Genomic DNA, 16,339 nt, shown 5'->3' with positions numbered 1-16,339 from the left:
AAACATACCAGCTAAACTCAGATTCCCCGCTTTATCCCACCCTAGCAGGTCTCAGCCAATGGCCTCCCATCAGAGGGTGGGAATATTTATTTAATCCAATCAGCAAACAGTATTCTATTATCGCTGTTGCAGAGGAGCCAATAAAAAATGACTGCCCTGTGCAGGTTCTGATTGGCTGTAGCCATGGTGATGCGCAACTTTCTGTCAACAAAGATAGCCGAGGCGGAATATGAAGAAGAAGAAATATTGTGCAGGATAGATGACATGGATATACCTCAGGTGGGAGTAAAGACACCTGTCCTCAGGACACACAACTAACTTTGAAGGAGGGATAGAGGAGGGAGCATGAAGCATATGGGGAGGGAGGATACAGGTGGGCGGGGTTAGGGGACGGTGCAGGGCGGAGAGTAAAAATGATGGATGACACAGGGAGCAAGGGAATAATCAGTGTGAATGTTGAATAGTTGAATGTTAACATTGGGGAGATGGGAGCGCTAATCCAGTTTTCTATTGGCCCACGGAGCCGTGTTACCTGATGGGAAAGAAGACGGTACTAAATCTGATCCCATATAATCCACAGTGGGGCTGCGTGTTATGGATTGGAAATTACTAGGGGCGTGTGTCAGGAATGGGCTCAATATGTCAGTGGTTTCTTGTCTTTTGTGAATTTGATTCACTGTTATAGCTGCAAAATGGGCATGGGGACTAAGGGTTAATATGGGGTGCCACTTTTAATCCACTACAACTGCCCACATTCTGTATTGACCAATGCACATAGCCCTCCTTTCTGAAGCCACGCCCCCAGTGATGACAGTTAGTTCAGTTGGAAGAAGGAATAAGGAGGATGGATTGATGGTTGTGGGGTCTTGCTAGTATCCAGCAGACTGCAGTGTGTACCCCAATAATGGCATGAAGGTGAGATAGTTTCTTTTTATAGTTATAGCAGCAAGGGATGAAAGCATTTACATAACCATCAAGGTTAAATTTTTGTTTAACTCAATTATACCTAACTTGTGAACTGCCAAGTATGTAGTGATGACAGTTAGTTCAGTTGGAAGGAGAAATCAGGAGGATGGTTTGCTGGTTGTGTGGTTTGGCTAGTATCCAGCATAAGGTACCTGAATGTCAGGTTGGTCGATTTTTCCTTGTTTGAGGTTTGAAAAAAGAACATTTCTTGCTTAAATAAAGCTTGCCTAAATTCTGGGGTGAGTAAGAAGCAGCATGGGTCCGGCTTGTATGCCTGGGAAATAAAATCTGTTAGTATATGTAAGGATATTGTCATTATATTTACATAGTTATAAATATTGCTATTACTGTAGCTAGTTTATAGAGATCTAAGGAGATTCTATCTCTATTGCACTACATTTTATACCAAGCAACTGATGAAGCACATGTCTGAGAAACTTGTGGAGCTTGGTTTGCTAACGGGAAAGAAGATGAACAATTGAGGAGCCAGTTTTGTCTTTCGAGATTTTAGTTGACCCTGCTGTCAAGGTCCTAAATCTGATCCCATAATCCACAGTGGGTCTGCATGTTATGGATTGGTAATTAGAGCTGTAGGGGTGTGTACCAGGGATGGGCTCAATATGTCTTGTTTTCTGTCATTCTGGTTTCTTGTCATTTGTGAATATGATTCACTGTTATAGCTGCAAGATGGGCATGGGAACCAAGGGTTAATGTGGGGTGCCACTTTTAATCCACTACAACTGTCTCTGCCCACATGCTGTATTGACCAATGCACATAGCCCTCCTTTCTGAAGCCACGCCCCCAGCGATGACAGTTAGTTCAGTTGGAAGGAGGAATCAGGAGGATGGGTTGATGGTTGTGGGGTCTTGCTAGTATCCAGCAGACTGCATTGTGTACCCCAATAATGGCATGAAGGTGAGATAGTTTCTTTTTATAGTTATAGCAGCAAGGGATGAAAGCATTCACATAACCATCAAGGTTAAATTTTTGTTTAACTCAATCATACCTAACTTCTGAACTGTCCAGAAGATAGTGATGACAGTTAGTTCAGTTGGAAGGAGAAATCAGGAGGATGGTTTGCTGGTTGTGTGGTTTGGCTAGTATCCAGCACAAGGCAGCGTGTACCCCAGTAATGGCAGAATGCGAGGTACCTGAATGTCAGGTTGGTCGATTTTTCCTTGTTTGAGGTTTGAAAAAAGAACAGTTCTTGCTTAAATAAAGCTTGCCTAAATTCTGGGGTGAGTAAGAAGCAGCATGGGTCCGGCCTCTATGCCTGGGAAATAAAATCTGTTAGTATATGTAAGGATATTGTCATTATATTTACATAGTTATAAATATTGCTATTACTGTAGCTAGTTTATAGAGATCTAAGGAGATTCTATCTCTATAGCACTACATTTATACCAAGCAACTGATGAAGCACATGTCTGAGAAACTTGTGGAGCTTGGTTTGCTAACGGGAAAGAAGATGAACATTTGAGGAGCCAGTTTTGTCTTTCGAGATTTTAGTTGACCCTCCTGTCAAGGTTCTAAATCTGATCCCATAATCCACAGTGGGTCTGCATGCTATGGATTGGTAATTAGAGCTGTAGGGGTGTGTGTCAGGGATGGGCTCAATATGTCAGGTTTTCTGTCATTCTGGTTTCTTGTCATTTGTGAATATGATTCACTGTTATAGCTGCAAGATGGGCATGGGAACCAATGGTTAATGTGGGGTGCCACTTTTAATCCACTACAACTGTCTCTGCGCACATGCTGTATTGACCAATGCACATAGCCCTCCTTTCTGAAGCCACGCCCCCGGGGATCACAGTTAGTTCAGTTGGAAGGAGGAATCAGGAAGATGGGTTGATGGTTGTGGGGTCTTGCTAGTATCCAGCAGACTGCATTGTGTACCCCAATAATGGCATGAAGGTGAGATTGTTTCTTTTTATAGTTATAGCAGCAAGGGTTGAAAACATTCACATAACCATCAAGGTTAAATTTTTGTTTAACTCAATCATACCTAACTTCTGAACTGCCAAGTATGTAGTGATGACAGTTAGTTCAGTTGGAAGGAGAAATCAAGAGGATGGTTTGCTGGTTGTGTGGTTTGGCTAGTATCCAGCACAAGGCAGCGTGTACCCCAGAAATGGCAGAAAGTGAGATACCTGAATGTCAGGTTGGTCAATTTTTCCTTGTTTGAGGTTTGAAAAAAGAAAAGTTCTTGCTTAAATAAATCTTGCCTAAATTCTGGGGTGAGTAAGAAGCAGCATGGGTCCGGCTTCTGGCGATTAGGGATGTAGCGAACGGCGGAAAAAATGTTCGCGAACATATTCGCGAACTTGCGTCAAAAAATGCGAACGGTTCGCGAACGTCGCGAACCCCATAGACTTCAATGGGAAGGCGAATTTTAAAAGCTAGAAAAGACATTTCTGGCCAGAAAAATGATTTTAAAGTTGTTTAAAGGGTGGACAGTGGCATGCCAGAGGGGGATCAAGGGCAAAAATGTATCTGAAAAATACATTGTTGACACAGCGCTGCGTTTTGTGCTGTAAAGGGCAGAAATCACACTACGTCACTCAGGTGATGTTTCTGGACACGGAATGTGAAAAAGCTCACACAGCTAGGTGGCACTTGGTTAAAGACTGGGCAAGCAATGCCTGCAAGGGCAACGTATACAGTAGTGGGTACGGAATATATTATTGCTGCTGTAAAAACATCACTCAGGTGATGTTTACGGACACGGAATTATTATTGTTATTTAGACAGAATGTGAAAAAGCTCACACAGCTAGGTGGCACTTGCATACCTCCCAACTGTCCCTCTTTTGACCACTCAACCCCCTGTCCCTCTTTTGTACTGGAAAGTCCCTCTTTTCTCTGCACTGAACAGCCAGAAAAAAAACAGTTTCTAACTTAATTAGCTTTTGGCAGAGAGCTCAGAACAGCTAACAGGTGCAAATAAGATACTTTGTAACAATTTTGACTCTGGTTGGTGCTGGTAGTGGTGAACTACTAGGAGGAGCAGCACACCAGTCCCTCTTTTCTCTGAACTGAACAGCCAGAAAAGAAAACAGTTTCTAACTTAATTAGCTTTTGGCAGAGAGCTCAGAACAGCTAACAGGTGCAAATAAGATACTTTGTAACAATTTTGACTCTGGTTGGTGCTGGTAGTGGTGAACTACTAGGAGGAGCAGCACACCAGTCCCACTCCCCAACACAGCTAGACTAATAGCACTGGGCTCTTATAGTAGCAAAGTAAAAAAACAAAAAAGAAAATAAAAGCAGTCCTTACAAGGACTATTGGGTTACAGGCAGCAGTCAGCAGATGAGAGATCAGAAGCAGTGCCCACAGCAGCTACATACAGAGCACTGCAGTAGAAGGTAGATTACTAGCCAGCAAAGCTACCTAACCTAAAATGTCCCTCAAATCCCTGCAGAGTTCTGTCCCTACAATACAGAGCAGTATCAAGTAGATTACTAGCCAGCAAAGTTACTATCAACTGTCCCTCAAATCACTCAACAGCTCTCTCCCTACACTAGCTCTTCCAAGCACACACAGGCAGAATGAAAAAACGCTGCAGGGCTTCAGTTTATATATGGAAGGGGAGTGGTCCAGGGGGTGTGGGGGTGGTCCAGGAGGGAGAGCTTCCTGATTGGCTGCCATGTATCTGCTGGTCTGGGGTGAGAGGTCAAAAATAAGCGCCAGCTAAGGCGAACCCAAATTGGCGAACGTCGCGCGACGTTCTCGAACATTCGGCGGACGCGAAACAGTCGATGTTCGCGCGAATTAGTTCGCGGGCGAACAGTCCGCGACATCCCTACTGGCGATAGGGTGTAACACTTGTATCTTTATATTTAAGTATTATTATTGTTTAATTTATGTTTATCTTTTATGGTATGCCAGCTTAATTTATATAAAAATATATATATATATAATTATATATATATATATATATATATATATATATATATATATATATATATATATACACGGAAGTGCAATAAGGAGATCATTTTGATCCGTCTACTATAAGGAAGAATTTGATTGGTTGCCTCTGGAATATACTCTGATGGAGTTAGGCATTTTTATATTAAATATAAAACTTTATTTTTCCCACCTCTACAGCTGCTGCTAAACAAGGTATGGCTAGGAAAGGCTAGTTCATTCCAGAAGAAAAAGAAAAAGCCCCAGACAAAAGAACAGGGCAGGTAAGTTGGAATTATTAAAAATGTTATCATGTCCCAAAGGAGCAGTGGCAGCTTACTCAGAAATGGCTATTTTAGGTACTTACACATTAGGCCTCTGGCACACAGGATATTTTGTTTGCAGCGGAGGCAGAGGCCACTGCCCCCTATCAACTTGTGACTTCTCCTTACTGCTCCTTATACTAATCATAAACTAGGTCTGTATTGAACGCATACAGAATAGTGACTGACAGATATCCGTGTTCAAGCTTTCACGCTAGTGTTTGGTTGGGGATCCTCCTGTCACTGTTCCATCTCATCTGTGTTCAATTACAAGCTTGTCATTAGTATTAAGCGCAGTGACAGGTAGAGAGGGGTATTTTGTCTGCCATTGTTCTGCCCTGAGAGCAAATGCCAAGGGCCATAGTGCTGTACTGGCATTTAAGGTGCCTGTCATTTCTGTGAATTGGATGCCATTTGCTACATTTGCAAGGTATGGTGTGGACATAGGTGCAAACAGGCATTTTTGCTTATTATTACACATACAGGGATGGAGAGAGGTGGCGTCGGCGGATGCCTGGGGCATTTGGTTGGCACACGGGACACTCCCTGGTCCTTTTGATTGCTCAAGGATCATAGTGGAGCAATCCAAAGGGGCCTGCTGACAATTTTTTCACTTGTGACTTGAAATAGTGTTGCGTTTGGTCTACATCCACAGAATTTTTTACTCAAAAAGGTTCAATATTGTTGTTATTGTATTGGATATATCTGTTGATATTTCTGTCTCATGGGTGTGCTTTTGGTAAAGGTTTATTGCATTTCATGCTTTCCTATTTTTTGTCCAGGTTATTGCTTTCAAATATGTATTTAGTTAAGGTTGCTAAGAATGCGTTTAGATGGGCAGGGTGTCTTTTTGAGGTTTCTATATTTCTTAATGTCATTGTGGTGGTCACTGAAACTTGATGCGGTGTAGACATGGGTGCAAACAGGCATTTTTGCTTATTATTACACATACGGGGTTGCCACCGTTCTTGCTTTCTCCCGTACAGCCCGGTTTGTGGAGGGGCTGTCTGATTTAAAAGTGCCTTTCCGGATTTCCTAATTTGGAAATCCGGAAAGGCACTTTTAACCCAGACAGCCCCTCAAAAAAACATTGAAGTGAATGACATGGCGATCAGTCCCACCCCTACATCATCTGTCCCAACCCTAAGTCACCCTCCCTGCCACTGGCTTCATCCGTCCTGCCCCCACCATCATCCGGCCCACACCCCGATGCCACAGGCCCGCTCCCTTCCAGGTCTCCCCAATCAAGAAAGATGGCAACCCTACATTCAGGGGCGGAGAGTGGTGGCCTCAGTGGGGGCGACATGTGTGCCTGGGGCATTTGCTTGGCACACAGGTTGCTCCCTGGCCCTTTCGTTTGCTCTAGGATCATCGTAGAGCAAAGCGAAGGGACCCGTTGACAATTTTTTTCACTTGTTACTTTAAGTAGTGTTGCACTTGGTCTACATCCGCATCTTTTTTTGCACATGAGCAAAAGTTATCAATATTGTCGTTATTGTATTGGATTTATCTGTTGATATTTCTGTCTCATGGGTGTGCTTTTGCTAAAGGTTTATTGCATTTCATGTTTTCCTATTTTTTGTCCAGGTTATTGCTTTCAAATATGTATTTAGTTAAGGTTGCTAAGAATGCGTTTAGATGGACAGGGTGTCTTTTTGAGGTTTCTATATTTCTTAATGTCATTGTGGTGGTCACTGAAACTTGATGCGGTGTAGACATAGGTGCAAACAGGCATTTTTGCTTATTATTACACATACGGGGTTGCCACCGTTCTTGCTTTCTCCCGTACAGCCCGGTTTGTGAAGGGGCTGCCCTGATTAAAAGTGCCTTTCCGGATTTCCAAATTCGGAAATGTGGGCAGGACATTGATGTGAATGACATGGTGATCAGCCAATCGCTTTTTGACCTGTCATTAGTCCCACCCCTACGTCATCAGTCCCATCCTAAGTCGCCCTCCCCGCCACTGGCTTCATCCTGTCTAGCCCCCACCATCATCCGGCCCACACCCCGATGCCACCGACACGTTCCTGCTAGGTTTCTCCAAGCAAGAAAGGTGGCAACCCTACATTCAGGGGTGGAGAGTGGTGGCATCAGTGGGGGCGACATGTGTGCCTTGGGCATTTGTTTGGCACACAGGTTGCTCCCGGGCCCTTTCGTTTGCTCTAGGATCATCGTGGAGCAATGCGAAGGGACCCGTTGACAATTTTTTTTCATTTATAACTTGTGTTGCACTTGTTCTACATCCGCATCTTTTTTTGCACATGACCAAAAGTTTTCAATATTGTTGTTATTGTATTGGATTTATCTCTTGATATTTCTGTTTCATGGGTGTGCTTTTGCTAAAGGTTTATTGCATTTCATGTTTCGCTATTTTTTGTCCAGGTTAATACAAATATGTATGTAGAGTTAAGGTCGCTAAGAATGCGTTTAGATGGACAGGGTGTCTTTTTGAGGTTTCTATATTTCTTTATGTTCTTGTGGTGGTCATTGAAACATCATGCGGTGTAGACATAGGTGCAAACAGGCATTTTTGCTTATTATTACAGATAAGGGTAGGGTTGCCACCTTTCTGGATTTCATCCGCACAGCCCGTTTTTTTTGAGGGGCTGTCTGGTTTAAAAGTGCCTTTCCGGATTTCCTTATTTGGAAATCCGGAAAGGCACTTTTAACCCAGACAGCCCCTCAAAAAAACATTGAAGTGAATGACATGGCGATCAGCCAATCGCTAATTGACCTGTCATCAGTCCCACCCCTACATCATCTGTCCCAACCCTAAGTCACCCTCCCGGCCACTGGCTTCATCCGTCCTGCCCCCACCATCATCCGGCCTGCCCCCACCATCATCCGGCCCACACCCCGATGCCACCAGCCCACTCCCTTCCAGGTCTCCCCAATCAAGAAAGATGGCAACCCTACATTCAGGGGCGGAGAGTGGTGGCGTCAGTGGGGGCGACATGTGTGCCTGGGGCATTTGCTTGGCACACAGGTTGCTCCCTGGCCCTTTCGTTTGCTCTAGGATCATCGTAGAGCAAAGCGAAGGGACCCGTTGACAATTTTTTTCACTTGTTACTTTAAGTAGTATTGCACTTGGTCTACATCCGCATCTTTTTTTGCACATGACCAAAAGTTTTCAATATTGTCGTTATTGTATTGGATTTATCTGTTGATATTTCTGTCTCATGGGTGTGCTTTTGCTAAAGGTTTATTGCATTTCATGTTTTCCTATTTTTTGTTCAGGTTATTGCTTTCAAATATGTATTTAGTTAAGGTTGCTAAGAATGTGTTTAGATGGACAGGGTGTCTTTTTGAGGTTTCTATATTTCTTAATGTCATTGTGGTGGTCACTGAAACTTGATGCGGTGTAGACATAGGTGCAAACAGGCATTTTTGCTTATTATTACACATACGGGGTTGCCACCGTTCTTGCTTTCTCCCGTACAGCCCGGTTTGTGAAGGGGCTGCCCTGATTAAAAGTGCCTTTCCAGATTTCCAAATTAGGAAATGCGGGCAGGACATTGATGTGAATGACATGGTGATCAGCCAATCGCTTATTGACCTGTCATTAGTCCCACCCCTACGTCATCAGTCCCATCCTAAATCACCCACCCCGCCACTGGCTTCATCCTGTCTAGCCCCCACCATCATCCGGCCCACACCCCGATGCCACCGACACGTTCCTGCTAGGTTTCTCCAAGCAAGAAAGGTGGCAACCCTACATTCAGGGGTGGAGAGTGGTGGCATCAGCGGGGGAGACATGTGTGCCTTGGGCATTTGCTTGGCACACAGGTTGCTCCCTGGCCCTTTCGTTTGCTCTAGGATCATCGTGGAGCAATGCGAAGGGACCCGTTGTCAATTTTTTTTCATTTATAACTTGTGTTGCACTTGTTCTACATCCGCATCTTTTTTTGCACATGACCAAAAGTTTTCAATATTGTTGTCATTGTATTGGATTTATCTCTTGATATTTCTGTTTCATGGGTGTGCTTTTGCTAAAGTTTTATTGCATTTCATGTTTTGCTATTTTTTGTCCAGGTTAATACAAATATGTATGTAGAGTTAAGGTCGCTAAGAATGCGTTTAGATGGACAGGGTGTCTTTTTGAGGTTTCTATATTTCTTTATGTTCTTGTGGTGGTCATTGAAACATCATGCGGTGTAGACATAGGTGCAAACAGGCATTTTTGCTTATTATTACAGATACGGGTAGGGTTGCCACCTTTCTGGATTTCATCCGCACAGCCCGTTTTTTTTGAGGGGCTGTCTGGTTTAAAAGTGCCTTTCCGGATTTCCTTATTTGGAAATCCGTAAAGGCACTTTTAACCCAGACAGCCCCTCAAAAAAACATTGAAGTGAATGACATGGCGATCAGCCAATCGCTAATTGACCTGTCATCAGTCCCACCCCTACATCATCTGTCCCGACCCTAAGTCACCCTCCCCGCCACTGGCTTCATCCGTCCTGCCACACCATCATCCGGCCCACACCCCGATGCCACCAGCCCACTCCCTTCCAGGTCTCCCCAATCAAGAAAGATGGCAACCCTACATTCAGGGGCGGAGAGTGGTGGCGTCAGCGGGGGCGACATGTGTGCCTGGGGCATTTGCTTGGCACACAGGTTGCTCCCTGGCCCTTTCGTTTGCTCTAGGATCATCGTAGAGCAAAGCGAAGGGACCCGTTGACAATTTTTTTCAATTGTTACTTTAAGTAGTGTTGCACTTGGTCTACATCCGCATCTTTTTTTGCACATGACCAAAAGTTTTCAATATTGTCGTTATTGTATTGGATTTATCTGTTGATATTTCTGTCTCATGGGTGTGCTTTTGCTAAAGGTTTATTGCATTTCATGTTTTCCTATTTTTTGTCCAGGTTATTGCTTTCAAATATGTATTTAGTTAAGGTTGCTAAGAATGCGTTTAGATGGACAGGGTGTCTTTTTGAGGTTTCTATATTTCTTAATGTCATTGTGGTGGTCACTGAAACTTGATGCGGTGTAGACATAGGTGCAAACAGGCATTTTTGCTTATTATTACACCTACGGGGTTGCCACCGTTCTTGCTTTCTCCCGTACAGCCCGGTTTGTGAAGGGGCTGCCCTGATTAAAAGTGCCTTTCCGGATTTCCAAATTAGGAAATGCGGGCAGGACATTGACGTGAATGACATGGTGATCAGCCAATCGCTTATTGACCTGTCATTAGTCCCACCCCTACGTCATCAATCCCATCCTAAGTCACCCTCCCCGCCACTGGCTTCATCCTGTCTAGCCCCCACCATCATCCGGCCCACACCCCGATGCCACCGACACGTTCCTGCTAGGTTTCTCCAAGCAAGAAAGGTGGCAACCCTACATTCAGGGGTGGAGAGGGTGGCATCAGCGGGGCGACATGTGTGCCTTGGGCATTTGCTTGGCACACAGGTTGCTCCCTGGCCCTTTTGTTTGCTCTAGGATCATCGTGGAGCAATGCGAAGGGACCCGTTGACAATTTTTTTTCATTTATAACTCGTGTTGCACTTGTTCTACATCCGCATCTTTTTTTGCACAAGACCAAAAGTTTTCAATATTGTTGTTATTGTATTGGATTTATCTCTTGATATTTCTGTTTCATGGGTGTGCTTTTGCTAAAGGTTTATTGCATTTCATGTTTCGCTATTTTTTGTCCAGGTTAATACAAATATGTATGTAGAGTTAAGGTCGCTAAGAATGCGTTTAGATGGACAGGGTGTCTTTTTGAGGTTTCTATATTTCTTTATGTTCTTGTGGTGGTCATTGAAACATCATGCGGTGTGGACATAGGTGCAAACAGGCATTTTTGCTTATTATTACAGATACTGGTAGGGTTGCCACCTTTCTGGATTTCATCCGCACAGCCCGTTTTTTTTGAGGGGCTGTTTGGTTTAAAAGTGCCTTTCCGGATTTCCTTATTTGGAAATCCGGAAAGGCACTTTTAACCCAGACAGCCCCTCAAAAAAAGATTGAAGTGAATGACATGGCGATCAGCCAATCGCTAATTGACCTGTCATCAGTCCCACCCCTACATCATCTGTCCCGACCCTAAGTCACCCTCCCCGCCACTGGCTTCATCCGTCCTGCCCCACCATCATCCAGCCCACACCCCGATGCCACCAGCCCACTCCCTTCCAGGTCTCCCCAATCAAGAAAGATGGCAACCCTACATTCAGGGGCGGAGAGTGGTGGCGTCAGCGGGGGCGACATGTGTGCCTGGGGCATTTGCTTGGCACACAGGTTGCTCCCTGGCCCTTTCGTTTGCTCTAGGATCATCGTAGAGCAAAGCGAAAGGACCCGTTGACAATTTTTTTCAATTGTTACTTTAAGTAGTGTTGCACTTGGTCTACATCCGCATCTTTTTTTGCACATGACCAAAAGTTTTCAATATTGTCGTTATTGTATTGGATTTATCTGTTGATATTTCTGTCTCATGGGTGTGCTTTTGCTAAAGGTTTATTGCATTTCATGTTTTCCTATTTTTTGTCCAGGTTAATACAAATATGTATGTAGAGTTAAGGTCGCTAAGAATGCGTTTAGATGGACAGGGTGTCTTTTTGAGGTTTCTATATGTTCTTGTGGTGGTCATTGAAACATCATGCGGTGTGGACATAGGTGCAAACAGGCATTTTTGCTTATTATTACAGATACTGGTAGGGTTGCCACCTTTCTGGATTTCATCCGCACAGCCCGTTTTTTTTGAGGGGCTGTTTGGTTTAAAAGTGCCTTTCCGGATTTCCTTATTTGGAAATCCGGAAAGGCACTTTTAACCCAGACAGCCCCTCAAAAAAACATTGAAGTGAATGACATGGCGATCAGCCAATCGCTAATTGACCTGTCATCAGTCCCACCCCTACATCATCTGTCCCGACCCTAAGTCACCCTCCCCGCCACTGGCTTCATCCGTCCTGCCCCACCATCATCCAGCCCACACCCCGATGCCACCAGCCCACTCCCTTCCAGGTCTCCCCAATCAAGAAAGATGGCAACCCTACATTCAGGGGTGGAGAGTGGTGGTGTCAGCGGGGGCGACATGTGTGCCTGGGGCATTTGCTTGGCACACAGGTTGCTCCCTGGCCCTTTCGTTTGCTCTAGGATCATCGTAGAGCAAAGCGAAGGGACCCGTTGACAATTTTTTTCAATTGTTACTTTAAGTAGTGTTGCACTTGGTCTACATCCGCATCTTTTTTTGCACATGACCAAAAGTTTTCAATATTGTCGTTATTGTATTGGATTTATCTGTTGATATTTCTGTCTCATGGGTGTGCTTTTGCTAAAGGTTTATTGCATTTCATGTTTTCCTATTTTTTGTCCAGGTTATTGCTTTCAAATATGTATTTAGTTAAGGTTGCTAAGAATGCGTTTAGATGGACAGGGTGTCTTTTTGAGGTTTCTATATTTCTTAATGTCATTGTGGTGGTCATTGAAACATCATGCGGTGTGGACATAGGTGCAAACAGGCATTTTTGCTTATTATTACAGATACTGGTAGGGTTGCCACCTTTCTGGATTTCATCCGCACAGCCCGTTTGTTTTTGAGGGGCTGTTTGGTTTAAAAGTGCCTTTCCGGATTTCCTTATTTGGAAATCCGGAAAGGCACTTTTAACCCAGACAGCCCCTCAAAAAAAGATTGAAGTGAATGACATGGCGATCAGCCAATCGCTAATTGACCTGTCATCAGTCCCACCCCTACATCATCTGTCCCGACCCTAAGTCACCCTCCCCGCCACTGGCTTCATCCGTCCTGCCCCACCATCATCCAGCCCACACCCCGATGCCACCAGCCCACTCCCTTCCAGGTCTCCCCAATCAAGAAAGATGGCAACCCTACATTCAGGGGCGGAGAGTGGTGGCGTCAGCGGGGGCGACATGTGTGCCTGGGGCATTTGCTTGGCACACAGGTTGCTCCCTGGCCCTTTCGCTTGCTCTAGGATCATCGTAGAGCAAAGCGAAGGGACCCGTTGACAATTTTTTTCACTTGTTACTTTAAGTAGTGTTGCACTTGGTCTACATCCGCATCTTTTTTTGCACATGACCAAAAGTTTTCAATATTGTCGTTATTGTAATGGATTTATCTGTTGATATTTCTGTCTCATGGGTGTGCTTTTGCTAAAGGTTTATTGCATTTCATGTTTTCCTATTTTTTGTCCAGGTTATTGCTTTCAAATATGTATTTAGTTAAGGTTGCTAAGAATGCGTTTAGATGGACAGGGTGTCTTTTTGAGGTTTCTATATTTCTTAATGTCATTGTGGTGGTCACTGAAACTTGATGCGGTGTAGAAATAGGTGTAAACAGGCATTTTTGCTTATTATTACACATACGGGGTTGCCACCGTTCTTGCTTTCTCCCCTACGTCATCAGTCCCATCCTAAGTCACCCTCCCCGCCACTGGCTTCATCCTGTCTAGCCCCCACCATCATCCGGCCCACACCCCGATGCCACCGACACGTTCCTGCTAGGTTTCTCCAAGCAAGAAAGGTGGCAACCCTACATTCAGGGGTGGAGAGTGGTGGCGTCAGCGGGGGCGACATGTGTGCCTTGGGCATTTGCTTGGCACACAGGTTGCTCCCTGGCCCTTTCGTTTGCTCTAGGATCATCGTGGAGCAATGCGAAGGGACCCGTTGACAATTTTTTTTAATTTATAACTCGTGTTGCACTTGTTCTACATCCGCATCTTTTTTTGCACAAGACCAAAAGTTTTCAATATTGTTGTTATTGTATTGGATTTATCTCTTGATATTTCTGTTTCATGGGTGTGCTTTTGCTAAAGGTTTATTGCATTTCATGTTTCGCTATTTTTTGTCCAGGTTAATACAAATATGTATGTAGAGTTAAGGTCGCTAAGAATGCGTTTAGATGGACAGGGTGTCTTTTTGAGGTTTCTATATTTCTTTATGTTCTTGTGGTGGTCATTGAAACATCATGCGGTGTGGACATAGGTGCAAACAGGCATTTTTGCTTATTATTACAGATACTGGTAGGGTTGCCACCTTTCTGGATTTCATCCGCACAGCCCGTTTTTTTTGAGGGGCTGTTTGGTTTAAAAGTGCCTTTCCGGATTTCCTTATTTGGAAATCCGGAAAGGCACTTTTAACCCAGACAGCCCCTCAAAAAAAGATTGAAGTGAATGACATGGCGATCAGCCAATCGCTAATTGACCTGTCATCAGTCCCACCCCTACATCATCTGTCCCGACCCTAAGTCACCCTCCCCGCCACTGGCTTCATCCGTCCTGCCCCACCATCATCCAGCCCACACCCCGATGCCACCAGCCCACTCCCTTCCAGGTCTCCCCAATCAAGAAAGATGGCAACCCTACATTCAGGGGCGGAGAGTGGTGGCGTCAGCGGGGGCGACATGTGTGCCTGGGGCATTTGCTTGGCACACAGGTTGCTCCCTGGCCCTTTCGTTTGCTCTAGGATCATCGTAGAGCAAAGCGAAAGGACCCGTTGACAATTTTTTTCAATTGTTACTTTAAGTAGTGTTGCACTTGGTCTACATCCGCATCTTTTTTTGCACATGACCAAAAGTTTTCAATATTGTCGTTATTGTATTGGATTTATCTGTTGATATTTCTGTCTCATGGGTGTGCTTTTGCTAAAGGTTTATTGCATTTCATGTTTTCCTATTTTTTGTCCAGGTTATTGCTTTCAAATATGTATTTAGTTAAGGTTGCTAAGAATGCGTTTAGATGGACAGGGTGTCTTTTTGAGGTTTCTATATTTCTTAATGTCATTGTGGTGGTCACTGAAACTTGATGCGGTGTAGAAATAGGTGTAAACAGGCATTTTTGCTTATTATTACACATACGGGGTTGCCACCGTTCTTGCTTTCTCCCCTACGTCATCAGTCCCATCCTAAGTCACCCTCCCCGCCACTGGCTTCATCCTGTCTAGCCCCCACCATCATCCGGCCCACACCCCGATGCCACCGACACGTTCCTGCTAGGTTTCTCCAAGCAAGAAAGGTGGCAACCCTACATTCAGGGGTGGAGAGTGGTGGCGTCAGCGGGGGCGACATGTGTGCCTTGGGCATTTGCTTGGCACACAGGTTGCTCCCTGGCCCTTTCGTTTGCTCTAGGATCATCGTGGAGCAATGCGAAGGGACCCGTTGACAATTTTTTTTAATTTATAACTCGTGTTGCACTTGTTCTACATCCGCATCTTTTTTTGCACAAGACCAAAAGTTTTCAATATTGTTGTTATTGTATTGGATTTATCTCTTGATATTTCTGTTTCATGGGTGTGCTTTTGCTAAAGGTTTATTGCATTTCATGTTTCGCTATTTTTTGTCCAGGTTAATACAAATATGTATGTAGAGTTAAGGTCGCTAAGAATGCGTTTAGATGGACAGGGTGTCTTTTTGAGGTTTCTATATTTCTTTATGTTCTTGTGGTGGTCATTGAAACATCATGCGGTGTGGACATAGGTGCAAACAGGCATTTTTGCTTATTATTACAGATACTGGTAGGGTTGCCACCTTTCTGGATTTCATCCGCACAGCCCGTTTTTTTTGAGGGGCTGTTTGGTTTAAAAGTGCCTTTCCGGATTTCCTTATTTGGAAATCCGGAAAGGCACTTTTAACCCAGACAGCCCCTCAAAAAAAGATTGAAGTGAATGACATGGCGATCAGCCAATCGCTAATTGACCTGTCATCAGTCCCACCCCTACATCATCTGTCCCGACCCTAAGTCACCCTCCCCGCCACTGGCTTCATCCGTCCTGCCCCACCATCATCCAGCCCACACCCCGATGCCACCAGCCCACTCCCTTCCAGGTCTCCCCAATCAAGAAAGATGGCAACCCTACATTCAGGGGCGGAGAGTGGTGGCGTCAGCGGGGGCGACATGTGTGCCTGGGGCATTTGCTTGGCACACAGGTTGCTCCCTGGCCCTTTCGTTTGCTCTAGGATCATCGTAGAGCAAAGCGAAAGGACCCGTTGACAATTTTTTTCAATTGTTACTTTAAGTAGTGTTGCACTTGGTCTACATCCGCATCTTTTTTTGCACATGACCAAAAGTTTTCAATATTGTCGTTATTGTATTGGATTTATCTGTTGATATTTCTGTCTCATGGGTGTGCTTTTGCTAAAGGTTTATTGCATTTCATGTTTTCCTATTTTTTGTCCAGGTTAATACAA

General features: G+C 44.5%; 1 protein-coding gene across 3 annotated transcripts in view; it reads left to right on the top strand.

The window, feature by feature from the left end:
- The first annotated feature begins 168 nt into the window (after positions 1–168).
- The window catches only part of sftpc.S (surfactant, pulmonary-associated protein C S homeolog), a 78,063-nt gene continuing 61,892 nt past the window's right edge, over positions 169–16,339 (top strand). Inside the window, exons 1-2 of one of the 3 annotated variants that reach the window (XM_041587727.1) lie at positions 169–279; positions 5,078–5,160. In XM_041587727.1, coding sequence (XP_041443661.1) covers positions 184–279; positions 5,078–5,160 — 179 coding nt within the window. In that variant the 5' untranslated portion in view covers positions 169–183. Of the gene's footprint in view, positions 280–894; positions 916–2,860; positions 2,882–5,077; positions 5,161–16,339 lie in introns of those variants that run through there. The other 2 variants (XM_041587728.1, XM_041587729.1) reach the window with 2 other exon arrangements.

Source organism: Xenopus laevis, chromosome 3S (genome assembly GCF_017654675.1).
Source record: "Xenopus laevis strain J_2021 chromosome 3S, Xenopus_laevis_v10.1, whole genome shotgun sequence".
NCBI classification, from domain to species: domain Eukaryota; kingdom Metazoa; phylum Chordata; class Amphibia; order Anura; family Pipidae; genus Xenopus; species Xenopus laevis.
The sequence above is the reverse complement of the archived record's forward strand: the minus strand, read 5'-3'. Positions and strand labels throughout refer to the sequence as shown.